Below are 14,915 nucleotides of genomic sequence, written 5' to 3'. Positions count from 1 at the left end.
ACCTAAAGACACAGTCCAATCACCAACTACTGTGATCTGGTAGAACTTTTATTTATTCTGATGGGGCTTGCATAGGATAATGCCCAGTTAGATTCTACCCTAAGACAGAAACCCAAAACATTTCAGAGAGAAAAAGAGAAAGAAAGAGGAGCAGGTGTACAATCAGATGGGGCTTACTAAGGGTCAGTGCTCCATGGGGAAAAGGGCCTTGTGACACAACAGGCCCACAGAGCTTAGTGATAGTTTCTAAAGCATGCATATTATTGTACCAGCTAGGAGCTGTAAAAAAGCGGTTTCTACCTGATGACATCCTTATGTTGTTAACACAAATTGGTGCATAACTGATAGGATTAGATACTGTTGATACCAAACTACACAGCAGGCTCCCATGTGAGACTTAATGCAAATTGAAAAGGGAAAGGAAAAAGGAAACTATACATCCATGCATGTTTGCCTTATCTTGTGATATGTGAGCCACAATTAATAGCGGTACTATAAACTCTTTTTGAACAACCTGTTTGTTGTTCTCTAAAAATAATAACACCAAGAGAGGATCTTGCTGAATTGCCTGTTGAAGAATGTCACCAATGGTAGTCAAAATCATATTCCATTAAAAATATATATATATATATCACATTCCCACCACAGGTGAATCAATGACCTCTGTACCTATCATCACCTTGAGTGCAACAGAGACATTCCCACTCAACAGGAGTTAGATGCATGCGTGTATCAACTTTAACATGACCTTCCAGGTTCTCGCCAAAATAGTTTTCAGGTGAAGCTTAACTACATAGGAGTTCCACTCAGTCTCTGTTAATCGTGTCTCTAGATCCACTTACCAAGCTACTGTAGCTTCAGTCATCTGCCATTTTCAAGAGAATTTTAGCTGCACCCTTGTTCCTTTAGAGACTCTGCCTTGTTCATCTTCTTGTAGAGAGTAAGAGAATAGGGGGCAGACCCTCCTTTCTCAAAGGAGTCATTACAAAAAACTGGGCTTGGGTTCTTTAGAACAAGCTAACTGTTAAGCTAGGGAAGAGCAGCTCCAGTTTTTCCTCAGTAAGATTCTGTATTCTATACAGTCATACCTCAGGTTGCGAACGCTGTGGGTTACGTTTTTTCGGGTTGTGCTTGCGCCGAACCCGGAAGTACCGGAATGGGTTACTTTCGGGTTTCGGTGCTTGCACATGCACAGAAGCACCGAATTGCGATCTGCGCGTGCACAGAAGTGGTGCTGTGGGTTGTGAACGCTGAGGGTTGTGAACGTGCCTCCTGCACAGATCATGTTCGCAACCCGAGCGTCCACTGTAATTTCCTCTACTTTTCTAGTATCTAAATCAGGCATAGGCAAACTTGGCCCTACAGATGTTTTGGGACTATAATTCCCATCACCCCGACCACTGGTCCTGTTAGCTAGGGATCATGGGAGTTGTAGTCCCAAAACATCTGGAGGGCTGAGTTTGCCTATGCCTGATCTAAATTGTGTATATTTATCAGAAGTCAACAAAGCGAGGATGCTCCAAAAATGATAGGAGTGGTTGTGGTTTTGGCTTCATTTACTCTATTCTAACTGGTTGAAAAATAACAAAAAGCAAATCCATAATTCTCAAGGAAGAGTTTAACAAGGAGTGTTGGGATATAAAATGAAAAAGAAAACAAAACTGAAATGTCCTGTCAATCAATGCTGGGCCTAAGAATGCCCCTAGTGGTTTATCTGCTTCGCAGACAAGGTTCCAAGAGCTGTAATGTATAGAATATGCAGAGACCTTCTTACCATCCAAGTTACAACTGCTTATTTATTTTATGTTCTGCTTCATCCCCAACACTTTGAACAACTTTACAACAATGCTTTAAATGTTACACTAAAAAAGTGAAAACATGCATTGTTCCGCCTAAGCATTTTATGAAGACTAGTGAAACAGCTCATGCATGCTGTGATTGAGAGGAAACAGATGGCAGTTGAACTTATTGTGTGTGTTCACATTTGGACATGAACTAGGCCAGTGCCTGGGGCCAGGTTCTCCTTTGCTTTCCCTCTGATCTTGGTGGCAGAGTTATGCTGGGAAGGAGGGATTAGAATTGGTAGCTATAGCACACAGGTAGCCAATGCGGTGATCTTCAAATGATGTAAGACTACAACTGCCATTAGCCATGCTGGCAGGGGATGATGGAAGATGGAGTCAAACAAAATATGGAGAGACCATGTTGGCTACCCCTGTGCTATGGCAGTTTTTGGATCCTAGGTTTACAGTCAAAGATTTGTCAGAGTATTACGAATCATTACGCCTTCTCCAACTTATGCAGGCCCTGGACAACCCCAATTTTTGTATCTCTTTCAGTCTCCTCTTATTACTCAAGACCTACCTGACAAATCCTCTTTTCTCTAGGCTCCTCTATTCCCTCATACCAGCTTCCATCTTAGTCCAGGCCTTCTCTTTCCATAGACCTTTCTTCCTGCCATGACCCTATCTAGAAGCAGAATAGTTTAACGACTGACAGTCATAATTGGTGAGTCTGTGCTACCCCCTAGTCATGGCCAGAGTCTTCATCATCACTGAAACCCCCCGGAATAAAGAGAGAAAGCACCAACTTTGAGGTCAAATAGGATGGCCACAATTCTATCAACGATGATTGACACTTAAGGGTCTGCAGTTGGATGAGGAAACCTGAAGAACTCTAATGCACATTTGCATGTCACACAAAAAGATTAGGAGACACAATGATTTGGGACAGCTACCAGAAAATAGGGACTGGCCGTGTGTCATTGACTCACTGGGGATGTCAAACCACCTGACATCCGTAACTTGCAACAGGAAAGAAGGAGATCCCACACAGGTAAGTGTTTGAGGTTGACTTTATTGGTTTGCCCATTACCTCACTGGATTGCCTAGTGGTTAATAACAAACAGGTCAGAGTCTATATGGCTCCCTGAATGTCACTTCCTCATAGCTCTTTTTCTGTGGGTTCCATTTCATGCTTTTCTGCCCACTCCTGGTGTTCCCCGCTTTTCCATGGCTTCTGTCTTCTGATGTCCCAGCTTTGATGTAGCAGTGGAGTAAGTGGACAAGCTCTACCAGGCGCTGTGTGGAGCATTAGTAACTCCTCTGGGAAAAGCTCTTGAACTGAAGATATATGGACAAGAGTTGAAGTCAGGCTGTGTTTCCGTAGATTCAACTTCCCTAGATGCGACCATCACCTCTGTGAGCAACAGGGGAACCCCAGTTGACAAAATGTCTCAGTCCGAGCAACAAACCATTAAGGTTAATATGCGAGTTAGGGACACAAGGCACACACAGACACACACAGACACACACAGACACACACACACACACACACACACACACACACACACAGACACACAGCTCGCCCTTCATCAGATGATCTGTGTAGATCACCTAGGAAAAGGTTATCACCTTCGCTCCACTCATCAATTGATAGGATGGAGGGGTGAGATTGGCATCCCCATAGGGGCATAAATATATCCCACCATTGTGTTTTCTCTTTTATCCTTGTATATAATTTGCTAGTTTGGTCATAGGTGTGGGATCCCATAGCTTTACTCATTTATGTACATTGCTGACAATCGCTCATATTTGCAAGCAAGATTTGGGTTGTAGTGACCATTTTAAATGTTTATGCTTTTGTTTAATTGAATAAACAGTGTAATTCAGGAGAAAGCAATGGATCTAGTGGAAGAGGCTATTCTGTGATCTTTCCTAATAATATATGAATTATTTTCCAGAACACTCTTTTCTTTTGCTATGGGACATTCCCACTGTATATCAAAAGTTACTCCTCTGCTCCTTCAACATTTCCAAGAGATTATAGAATAATTATTAAACTTATTTATTAATACTAGGGTCGTATACCACCTTGCTGTTTTTCCTCTAATTGCTGAAGATGATTTATATACTTTATTTTCCCAGATCTTCCTAGATATATTATCTGCTATACTTTGGATGCAGCTGACAATCAAGTGTTTTACTTGCTTTGGTTTAGACCAGTATTTTAAAAGCAACTTATACATCAAAGATAGCAAGTCATTCTTAATAGTCATAAATATTTTTGAAAGCTGATTCTTCTCTTATGGTGCAATCCTATACACACGTACCTGGGAGTAAGCACCACTGAATTCAGTGGGGATTACTTCTATATAGACATACCTAAGATTGCACACTTAGTTGCACATTAGAGCTTAGATGTTCAATGAATAATGCGTTTGAACACAGTCAAACCATGGAAGATCCAAACCTTTTAATTTCCTTTTAATCTGCAATAAGAATATTATGCATCAAAATATCTTTATACTGGAAAAAGTCTTTCTGAACTTTTTAAAAAATAATTTTTATTTTTATTTTGCAAATACAAACCAAAAAGAGAACAATGCAAGGAAAAAAAAAAACAATTGATCAACAGCATATTTCTAGGGGTCACTACACAGCGACTCACATTCGGTACAATTACATATCCTGAGCTTATAAATTAGGCTATCACTTATTATTGTACTTTTGAAGGAACCGAGCCATATGGATTAATATGCCTAGACTGAAACATGATTTTAAATAATGTATCACTGATCTAAGCAGTGATATAGTTCGACCTAGATAGAGCTTGTACTGCCCTCCTAGTCTTAAACTTGATATTTTAGTTTTGCATCCTTTGTGGGTAGTCAGTGGAGGTGGAAGCAGTTAATTGGAGTTTACACATCTTCTGCCATGATGTCCATAAGAAATGCCTAAAATCTCTTGACTAATGTCTGTTTGTCTGAAGTGACTGATTTAATAGCACCTGAAGCTAAATGTAACCTGACATGTCAAAGGAAGTTTATCAGAACTACCATCAAGGGAAAGGAAGTCTCGCCTTCCTACAGAGTGGCTTCATAAAGAATTGTATATAGTGGCTGAGAAGGTCAAGTATTCTGGCTGAATGTTTGGAGGTGCTATTGTAACACCAAGGACTCTTCTACTGTCACAGTCCTACAGCAGAAGGGAAACATTCACCGAAAAGCTTCAACCTTTGCTTGCTTTACACATCCCATTCCATTCGGTCTCTTGCAAGTTGCCCCTCAGAGAAACAAACTCTTATTGATTCTAGCAAACTAAGGCCATACAGAGACAACAGACAAAGTTGTAACTATTCCCTAAAACGCACGTTACCAGGATGACATGCTTACATCTCCAGTTCATGCAGCTCTAAAAAGATGTAGCAATACAGTGGCACCTCCATAAAGGGTTAACTGTATGGAGTAAAAAGGATGCCATAAAGTGCAACCAATACATTCTGTTGTGGGCAACCTTCTGGGGGCGGCATATCATGGGGGGGGGGGTTGAGGTGAGAGGCATAAAAGGGGCAAAGGCAAAAATGGGTGTGATTCTTACTTTTGTACAGTAGGCTATATTCCAGCCATGCAGAAATCAGAAGTTTCTACATTCTGCACCCACCCCACTTCTCCATCTAGGCAACCAACAGGCATTGTTACACTTCAATGACATTCCAGCTAGGTGTTTAGCAGGACTGGAGAGCGATCTGTGGCCTGGGGAAATCCCAAGGTTTGGAAAGAGAGGCCTGGTTCCCTGATCTACATGTTCTTGAGACTTCTATATGGTGGCCAGGCTGCTCTGGAGGATGATATATCTGAAGCCAAAGAAAATAAATGTTCAGTGCTAAATGCTAAGTGTTGCACAGGAACTCCTCTATGGAAGAAATAGACACGGAAGCACTGGGCAAGGTTAAACTCTACACATCAAGCTGCAACATAAAAGGATTTGGTGTGCTTATTCCACAAGGCAGGTCTCTGTCTTTATGAACTGATGCTGAATGAGGCCAACTTTCATGGCTGATAAAATAAGGCTGATCTTAAAAGGTCCCGGTCCCGCCCCCCCCAAGGAACTCCTTCCCAACACCAAGTCATATTGAAATTGTTGCTGCTGGCATCAAATAGGACAACGGATGTAAAACCTGAGGCAAACACAAGATTGGTGTTACATGTTATTGAGAGCGAGTTCAATACATTTGTGTCAGTGATATAGACACTTAATTTTGTTCAGCTGGTGTTGTTTCATCTTTTATCATATATGGGGTAAAAGCTCCTGGATGATGATGTTGAGAACATCAAAGCAACACGTTACATGCCTATCAATGAACCTACAGAAAGGTTCAGCAACAGAATTGTAACTCAGCCACAGATTGATTGGGTGCGACACCACAGCCTACACCTCAAATCACACTAAATGATCATGTTGTAAGGTCTTCAGAAAGAACTGCCACTTATTTGGGGAGAAGGTGAACTTGTGGGCAACTCCCCACTCCATTATCTGAGTGGTTTGTGTGCAGAATACACAATGCTAAAGAAACCAACCCTATTCATACAGACTGCATTGCTCATTTTACAAAACAGGAAAACTGGAAGACTTGCCACCCAAGAGTGCAGCTCTTTATTTTCCTTTAAGGCTACTGGGTAGTTCACTATGAAATCACGATATGGAGAAATGCCCATTGTGCCACTCCAGCAGGGCCGGCCTGGGGTGTTTTGCCACATGAGGCAAAACAGAAAATGGCGCCCCCTGCCTTGTCCTTCTCTGCTGCCTCTCTCACACCCCACTGCTGCCAAAGTGGGGAGATGGGTGATAAGAGTCATGATTCTAGGGGAGAAAGGAGCCTTGCAGGAAACACAGTTCTGGAATAGGAGGGTAGATTAATTCATAATATTCAGTACTCAAAGAATTTAACCAATCCACGGCTGTTCTGTGGAGTCAGCTAACTAAGGATGGTACCAATTGGTCACAGCCCAAAAGAGTTAAAACTTAACTCTTTTGTTGGCTTGTGGTCAGTGGAGTGAAGCATATGGAACTGAGCACAGGATCACAGCACAAATTATCAATGGATATTATTAATTAACTGATTCTATACACTGTCTTTCATTGAAAGAAACACAACCAAGGCTTTTCGCAAACAAATGAAACAAGCTACAACCAGGTCAATAAAACCAAGTTAAAACATCAACCATTGTAGGCAGAAACACCTGGAATTGGTATTAACGGTCAGAAAAATGCCTGGGGTAAACAGATACATTTTCAGTTGTTGGTGGAAACAACCACATGCAGGGAGATTGTTCCTCATGGTAGGTGGCATCACAGAGAAAGCCCTTCTCAGCACCATGGTAAGATGTCTACAGGTTGTGGCAGGGTTAATAGGGCTTCCTCCACAGATGGAAGCGACCAGGTTGGTCTATATTGAGAATGCCTGGTTATGAGCTTTTTAGAACCTTATCAACCAAGGAGTAAAACCTTGAACTTGGATCAGTAGCTAAATGGTGGCCAGTGCAGCTCTTTCAGAAGAGGCACATGGTAGGAAGCTGCATTGAGCAACCTGGTCCCTGCATTCTGCAGCAAGCTGCAGCTTCCAAACAAACTTTAAGGGCAGCTCCACATACAAGTCTTTTATAGTAATCCAGTCGAGGTTACCAGTGCATGAATCACTGTATCCAAGCTATCCCTATCCAGGAATGACCACTACTGACAAACCAACTGAAGCAGGGCAATAGGTATTCCCTGCTGGTGACGTCGCTTGGGCCTGCAGTAACAGTGACAAATCCAGGAGCATCCCTCAGACTACACACCTGTTCCTTCAGAGGAAGTGTAACCACTACCAGAGTAGGTTAACACCCCAACCTTCAGATCCGAGAACTGATCACTCACAGGGGCTATTGTCTTTTCAGGATTCAACTTCAGTTTATTGGCCTTCATCCATCCTACCACTATATCCAGGCTCTGTTTTAGACATAACAGACACTCCCGACTCAGAGCAGCAAATCAATAACACCTTCCCCTAAATCTACTGATGACTGCTCCCAAAGGCTTTATATAGAAGTTAAAGGTAAGGTAAAGGTAAAGGACCCCTGGACGATTAAGTCCAGTCAAAGGCAACTATGGGGTTGCAGTGCTCATCTTGCTTTCAGGCCGAGGGAGCCGGTGTTTGTCCACAGACAGCTTTCCGGAACATGTGGCCAGCATGACTAAGCTGCTTCTGGTGCAAGGGAATGCCGTGACAGAAACCAGAGCGCATGGAAACACTGTTTACCTTCCAGCCGCAGCAGCACCTATTTATCTACTCCCATTGGCGTGCTTTCAAACTGCGAGGTTGGCAGGAGGTGGGACAGAGCAACGGGAGCTCACCCCATCGTGGGGATTCAAACCACTGACCTTCTGACTGACAAGCCCAAGAGGCTCAGTGGTTTAGACCACAGCGACACCTGCATGAAATGCACCAGGGACAAAATAAACCATGTGGTACCCGAAAGCATAACTGTCATGGTGCCGAGCACCCTGCCTTTACCCAGTGCTACTCTCTGGCACAAACCCTGCAGGTAGATTTATGCACCACTTTTTCTTCCTTTTTTGCGGGAGGAGTGAACAAAACGGCTTACAGTCGTGAAATGCCACTGCTTCTGCTACCCTCAGAGCACAACCCTATATTTTTCTTCCACAGAAGACAGAAAAGGTTTCAGAATATCTGGTATTGTTTACAGAACAAGAAGCCTAGCTTCCTCCACTGGTGACAAGTTGCTTTTAATACAATTTTCATAGTGATGCTTTCAACTCACCCAAGTACTTTTTACCTTATTTCTTGGACTGGGGTGCCCTCTAGAGTCTTTAAGAACCTCCTGCAGTCTTCCGATTGCTCTTTTCATTGCAATCTTTCCAGGTTCCTGAGACAGTACACCCTTGTCTCCAGAGAGAAGCCATAGCATATCACTGGGCTTACTCTGCTGGATACAACAAGCTACTCCTAGCCAGATATTTTGCCCTGCCTTTCTTCCTCTTCTGTCTAATCTTGCTGCTGCTTTTGCTATTTCTGTGATTTACACAGCAGCTGGGAGAGTGTGGAGAAACCAGGTTGCTGGGAACTTCTGCATCCTGCTCAATGGCGTTTATATCCATTCAGGCTGAGTGTTGCCCGGCTCTGATTCCCATCCATGCCCAAATCTCTACAGAAGAAGTAGCTAAGCAGTGACCCATGAGCCAAACCTCTGCGAAGGAGTATGTCAAAATGGGTGTGATAAAAGTCATAAACTTCTCATGGGCAATTTTCATACAGCATGAAAGACAACCAAGGGTTTCTTGAGTAAACTAGAACTTGTGGTGCAGCCTTGAAAGGGCTGCAGAAATTGCTGCCTGGGGATCTTCTATAGGAGGACGGTTTGCTCCCACTATACTCTTTTGGTATATTTCCAAATAAAGAAATAGCACAACAGTCCTGCGCTCTCTTCTGTAAAGAAAACCCTATAATACTGGGAAGTGAGGGGCTTGTAACAATACCATAAGTAAAACAAATCCGTTTAAAATCTAAAAATCTCAACACAGCTCGCCTAATTAGCACATTTCTTTTATATATTTAAAAGCTATCGTTCCAGAACATGTCCTTCACTTTAATTGGATCACGTTCCATAAAATGACATTTATCAGTGTGAATGCCCTCTTAAATAAATATTTTTTCCAGCTTTTCCGAAAGCCCCCAGCAAGCTAACCATTGGAATGTTCAAAGAGACAGAGAAAAACCTTTCAGCATCGCCCTGCTTGTATCAAATGTCATGGGATACATCAGCATGAGATGTAGAGAGAAATTAAAGACCAACCCCTAATTAAACCTTACAAAAACAACACTCTTTTAAACAAAAAAAGCATGTAAATTAACGGCTCCCCATGTTTTTAGGTAGAAGCAGAGTGTCCAAATGTAAATTTTGTTACTGAAGTTTGAAAATATGCCTTCATCAGTGGATAATTTTAAAGTCTGCCTAAAAATAACACCCACACCCCTACCTGCCTCCAGGTATCCCTGCTAAGTTAGCTTTGCTGTATATTGTTTCAGTAGCACAAACGACAGCTTAATTATATTTGGAGAGAAGAGGTGATGGGAGACCTCATTCTGAAAACACTCAGGTTTCACTTGGGATGGAAATCAAGGTATTAGGTTATGAATTTTAATTTCCTTTCAGACTCAGATTCCCACTGTTTGAATTTGAGATTAATTTGCTTGACTCATTATAAGAGAATGTACATGAAACTGAAATTAAACTGATTATATATAAATACAGTTGCCATAACACTCTATTCCTTTTTCCTGTTTAAGTTTCAGATTATGTCTTTGCAGATCACATAAAATACTTTAAATATTTAGTCAAATATTTATACATTCAAGGTTGCTATTGCCAATTTCCAATTGCAGGTGGGTCTGATCAGGATTGGGGCTATAGTGAGACAGTCATAGTTTAATTTTTTTTTAAAAAAACTTTTCCCTCATGAGAGAATCAGAATTAATTAAAATGCTTTTGGAGATATTTCAGCTTAGAAACGAAAAAGAGAAGAAGGTTTAGAGTTTGTGTTTCTTTCAGACAAAATGTGTGTTCATATCACCACCAGTTAAGTCAGGAGAAGCCTGAAGTTGGTTTCCCCCCAGTGTGCTTCACATCGCTTCCCTGCCCCCCAGCTCTTCACACCAACGTATCTTAATTAGTATCAGATCTGTTTCTCTTTGTGTGTACACCAAGGGGAGTGGATAGGGCAGGAATGTCTTTACCACATGCAAAGGTGTTCACATCTTGACTGGAGACACCTTGGACTGGCTTAAGGACCAATCAGTGTGAAGCTGAGTTGACAAACAACTGCATCAAACTGGATGTTTTAGCTGAGTTTCCTGCATTGCAGAGGGTTGGACTAGATGACCCACGGGGTCCCTTCCAACTCTACAATTCTATGAAACTGTAATATTTCCAAACCAAGGGTACACGTGCATTTTTGATGAATAAAATCCAAGCACTGTAAACACAGTAAGTGCACAGTGAAGAGAAATGTGTGAACACACTCAAATACCTTTCCTAACCTGTTCAGTTCTGAAGAAAAAATTACTGAAAGCATGGGGGATTTATATATAAAAAATGTCTGTCTCATTTTAAAAAAAGGCCACAGCTCATGTAAAGGGAGATTTAAATATTAATGAAATATTAGGGATTGAGAGTTTTCAGAAAAATTTGGGTCCAAACACATTAGCATTCTCTCTTCTCGCCCCCCCCCCCGGTATTTTTACTTCCCCGTGATTTACATGCCATACATTCCCCAACCTGTTGCAGCCTTGCCACTTCTTCACTTATTGTGTTATTGCCCCTGCACTGTCGATTTCCATATGAACCAGCCATCTACTACTTTATTACTGTTTTCAGTGCAAGTGACTTTGACCTTGCAGGACAGCGTTTCTTTTGTTTTTTAGGCTACTTCTCAATGCACACCTTTGTACGTCCACACACATGTGCTTCGACTGAAATCCATTTCCCCAAACCTTCACTTTTCAGGCAAGGAGGGGCATGACTATGATTGTGATATTCTCAACTTAATGCCGTTCTCTCAGAAGCACATTTCCCCAGCCCAGCCCAACCCAGGCCCTTACTAAGCATGAAAAGGCTGTGCCTCCCACCAGAGACCCTTGGGCTCAGAGCATTATTGTGCATGGTTTTTGTGTGTGTGTGATTTCCCCACCACCAGCAGCCAGTGAACACTTTCTTTCTCTCTCCCCTTCCATGCAAGTAAAAAGGAGAATGATCTATTCATTAATTCACATTGTGGGTGGGGAGATTGGCTAGATATCCCCAAAATGGCTGGCGGAAGGAGAAGCCCATCTTTAACAGGGACCATTGGGGATAATAGGGTTCCTGCTGGTGGGGGAATAGATTCCACTACAAGAGTATTTCTTTTAGATCCAGCCTCTTAATGAAGGGATTGCACCATTAACTTGTATTAATGGGAATACAAGAGATGGGAAGGTATGTATGCATGCATATACTTGAATAAAAAACAAGGAAGTCTATGCCGTACACATGACTAAAAAAACCTCTTACTTTTTATTGCGGTTCAAGGTAGCATGTCACATGGAATGCTGTGATAATTAAGGGAGATACAGCATTGTATTCTATACAGTGTGCGCCATGAGCAGAAGTTGCCTTTGTGAAAACTACCGGTGCAGTCGTACCTTGGAAGTCGAATGGAATCCGTTGCGCAAGTCCGTTTGACTTCTAAAACGTTCGGAAACCAAAACGTGGCTTCTGATTGGCTGCAGGAAGCTCCTGCAGCCAATTGGAAGCTGTGGAAGCCCTGTGAGATGTTTGGCTTCGAAAAATAGTTTGCAAACCGGAACAGTCACTTCCGGGTTTGCGGCATTTGGGAGCCAATTTGTTCGTCAACTAAGCTGTTTGAAAACCAAGGTACGACTGTACAGTGATACCTCACCAGTGAAAGGGGCAGGGAGTTTGCATAAGTTAAAAGTGCCCAGCAGCCAAAGCCCTCAAGATCAATGCTTTGCTATTTGGTTTACAGTGGTACCTCGGGTTAAGAACTTAATTCGTTCTGGAGGTCCGTTCTTAACCTGAAACTGTTCTTAACCTGAAGCACCACTTTAGCTAATAGGGCCTCCCGCTGCCGCTGCGCCGCCAGAGCACAATTTCTGTTCTTATCCTGAAGCAAAGTTCTTAACCTGAAGCATTATTTCTGGGTTAGCGGAGTCTGTAACCTGAAGCGTATGTAACCTGAGGTACCACTGTAATTTTATTTCATATACAAACAAAGTGGCACAGGAGCAACAGGGACCACAAGTGAATGTGAATGTCTGGATTTAGTACAGCTTAAGTTTGCTTCCTAACTTCTTTTTTGAAATGAAAACAAATTGTAATTGTTTTGATTTGGACCGTGGACTCCTATGCAAATACTATAGACCACACATCCTTTTCCTCTTGGTATGTTTTATTATTGATTTAATAGATTACATAGCTGCATACTGCATTTCCTTATTGGCAGTTGTGACAATCTATCTTCTATTTCTTTTTCTGCAATATGTCTGTCATTATAAAATTGAATAAAAATATGTAAAAAAAGATAAAAAGAAAAGAAAGTAGATCGCACCTTGGCAAGGGAAGTAGGAATGGGGTGGGACTGCCTCTGTCCTCTCCCCTCCTGAGCACAAAGCTCCTCAGTCTCCCACATCAGCCTGCCTGATCAGTTTCATTTTGTTCTTGTTTTGTTTATGGTCATCATCAATCTGAGACTGGTTTCTGGGATGCAACATTTTAGAATGAATGAAATAAATAAATATTTAACTATAGCTGAGGATTGTGGGGCATCAACATTAAATTACCAGGGATCTGAAAACCAATTTCAAATATTAGTTAACAGCAAACTCTTAGTGTTAAATGTGCTTAAGGTTGGTGGAGGAAGAGTGCTTTGCTCTTCAGAAGGAAGGAAGGGGCCTGGAAAAGGAGTGTGTAATCCTCTCATCTCTGGCCATATTTCATCCACAGTAGCCTTAAATTATATATATTTCTCTTCACCTTAATTTGACAGCGGATATGTTTATGAAACAGCACATAAGGGTTGCCAAAGCATTGCCTTGAAAGGGACTAACACACATTTTCCAATATGATGCCCAGAAAAAAACAAAATTTAGGGTTCCCCCTGAAATTATAGAAAGAGTAGGGTTGCCAGATCACAACCTGAAGATTCAACCTGAGCCCTGGTTTCTTTGACAAGCATAGTGGGCTCTCCTGTGCCCCCTTTTCCTCCTCAAGTGTTGCAGAGCAAAACAAGGAGCCTATTTGCTCCAGAAGATTGGAAGGGATGAGTGTGAGGGGCCAGAGGAGGAGCAATGTAGAGAAGCTGCCTCTTTATATTTTTTGTTGTTGCGTCAGAGCTGTTAACAGATGGGATCTTCGAGCAGCAATCTGGTGCAAGTAGGCAAGTGCCTTTGCTAAACATTTCACACTTGTGTTGACAAAGGTGATAAAACTATTCCAAGACGTGCATTTCTTATAACACTATTCAGCTGCTGCCTAATTTCTAAGCTTGGAAATCCAAATTCAGTCAGCTCGTAATGCTCATTTCAAAGATGAGGCTGGATTATGGTGCCAAAAACTCATATCTGGTTCAAATTTTAATCCAACACAAAGAACACTATCAATCCTCTCTCCAAAACCCTTCATCTCTCCAGGTTAAGTGATGACGCCCTCATTTGCACACCCCAAAAGGGGGGAGTGAGAAGCGTGGCTAATATGAGAGATACAACTTCATCATTCCTGAGGGTGTCAGGAAAATGGCAGCTGACAGCTGGCGGAAGCTGGGAGAAGAGCTGGACAGCAGTAGTGAATGAATGAATTTATTTTTACGGTCACAGACCAACTTAGGACAGCAGTAGTGAATTTTGCCCTCACCTGGCTTTTGAACCCCCCCCCCCCAAATGACAAGAGCTTTTAGATGGTTTTGCCTTCTGTGCTGATTTGTCACTACTCAAAACCCTTCCCTGTCCCACTTACAATCTTTGTGGCTCCAGCAGCAGTTGACGAGGATCACTGGGAAAGTAGCTTTTCCAGCATCACTGACAGGTGTCAGTAGCACTGGGGGAAAAATCATTTCCCAGGGCTCCTGGCACCTCACATGCAGCCAGGGAAGCCTGTGGTATGCCAGAAAAGAGTGAGGGGAGAAAGCCCTCCTACCTTTCCTTTATTCCACCATTGCAGCTGCTACAGCAGCAGGGTAGGAATCAGGAGGGCGGATCACTGAGAAGGAGTGTTGCCAGATCATCAGGGGTATGGCAGGATGTGTATTGGGCTTGAATAGATCAACGTATTTCCCTAGATTTTGGAAGCTGTTCCTTTTTTCTGAACCCAATTTTGAGCCTGGTTCTCCTCATCAGTAGTTGCTATACATTTTAAGCAGAGAATTTCCCACAGTCCTCTGGAGAGCTGAGAGGCATCCATTTTAGACACAGAGGATGATGGTCTGGGCACACATTATGCAGCAGGTTTTCACCTTTACAAAGCCTTCCAAATTGCTTTTTACCTGGGATAACAACACTTAGCAGACTATATCACTCCATAATTG

At 42.3% G+C, this 14,915-nt stretch overlaps 1 protein-coding gene across 27 annotated transcripts in view; it reads right to left on the bottom strand.

The window, feature by feature from the left end:
- Positions 1 to 14,915, bottom strand: part of ADGRL3 (adhesion G protein-coupled receptor L3) — a 337,100-nt gene that overhangs the window by 43,507 nt on the left and 278,678 nt on the right. The window contains exon 23 of one of the 27 annotated variants that reach the window (XM_033172840.1): positions 2,899 to 3,122. The exons of 25 other annotated variants lie outside the window; for them this stretch is intronic. In XM_033172840.1, coding sequence (XP_033028731.1) covers positions 2,944 to 3,122 — 179 coding nt within the window. In that variant the 3' untranslated portion in view covers positions 2,899 to 2,943. Of the gene's footprint in view, positions 1 to 2,898; positions 3,123 to 5,486; positions 5,635 to 14,915 lie in introns of those variants that run through there. One more of the 27 variants, XM_033172846.1, reaches the window with a different exon arrangement.

This window comes from Lacerta agilis, chromosome 16 (genome assembly GCF_009819535.1).
Source record: "Lacerta agilis isolate rLacAgi1 chromosome 16, rLacAgi1.pri, whole genome shotgun sequence".
In the NCBI taxonomy this organism is placed as follows: domain Eukaryota; kingdom Metazoa; phylum Chordata; class Lepidosauria; order Squamata; family Lacertidae; genus Lacerta; species Lacerta agilis.
Note: the sequence above shows the minus strand (reverse complement) of the source record. Positions and strands in the feature narration are given on the sequence as shown.